The sequence below is a fragment of the Penaeus monodon genome, chromosome 20 (genome assembly GCF_015228065.2).
Source record: "Penaeus monodon isolate SGIC_2016 chromosome 20, NSTDA_Pmon_1, whole genome shotgun sequence".
Lineage (NCBI taxonomy): Eukaryota > Metazoa > Arthropoda > Malacostraca > Decapoda > Penaeidae > Penaeus > Penaeus monodon.
Window position 1 is genome coordinate 23198530 of NC_051405.1, and position 984 is coordinate 23199513.

General features: G+C 32.6%; 1 protein-coding gene across 2 annotated transcripts in view; it reads left to right on the forward strand.

The window, feature by feature from the left end:
• The first annotated feature begins 479 nt into the window (after positions 1–479).
• Positions 480–984, forward strand: part of LOC119585712 (keratinocyte-associated protein 2-like) — an 11044-nt gene continuing 10539 nt past the window's right edge. Inside the window, exon 1 of one of the 2 annotated variants that reach the window (XM_037934398.1) lies at positions 480–619. In XM_037934398.1, the coding sequence (XP_037790326.1) occupies positions 616–619 (4 nt within the window). In that variant the 5' untranslated portion in view covers positions 480–615. The remainder of the gene's footprint in view (positions 620–984) is intronic. The other variant, XM_037934397.1, reaches the window with a different exon arrangement.

Below are 984 nucleotides of genomic sequence, written 5' to 3' on the forward strand. Positions count from 1 at the left end.
ATTTATCACAGGATAAATTGAAACTAATTAGTTAGTTTTACAATATTATAAAGCACATCTAATAAAGAGTTATATTTCATATATGTTTCACAAAATCGAAGCCAAAATAAACGAAAAAGTACGAATAGACTTGTTTAACATCAACAACAAACTTTTTCATTCACTCCCAAGCGAAATAAATAACTGATTTTGAACATCTAAATTCATCTCTTAAACTCAAATTATGACTAAAAGAAATTTAACGTGTTATGTAATTATTTCATACAGTGACAAAAAAGATATATGGAATCAATCTATTCAAAATTGGGCTATATGAAGGAATAAAAAATCTGAGTAAACAATAAAACAAAACAAAAATTCTGTCCCTATCAGTAATTTTAGCATTAATCAAGAGTTTATAATTAACTCAATCAACGCAAGAACATTTAAAGAACAATATATAAAGGTTTTATTCCATGCCAGGCAAGCCACCAAACGGAAAACTTATGCTTGGTTTCGCTGCACAAGCGACCCATCTGCCGAGGGACGCCAGGTGTCAAGAGGGAAGGGGAGGAGGACCAGTGTTCTTTTCTAGCGTTCAGTTTCCATTCTCTTTTTTTCTAACACAAGGCAAAAATGGGTATGTACAAGAAATATTTACGAGAAGATTATTATGAGATAGTTAAGATTTTTTAAAACAATTGGAATGTTTAGTAATCAAGGTTTTCTAATTATTACCGTGGAGACCGGTTAATTTATTTTGTATGAAATTTAGCAAGTATTTTATTTTTTGGTGACGGTTGTCGTCCTGGCTAGGGTGAATGTCTTGTTTATATAGAGCCGACTGCTCCTTGTCCTACTTATTAAACCCCATAATTTCCCTAATACCTTCCATGTCCTCTCATGATGTTTGGTTACGGGGTGGGTTCAGCACAATAATTCCTTTATACATGAACTCTATTGGTACTACCTGCATTGTGATTTGTGATGTGCATCAAACATTTC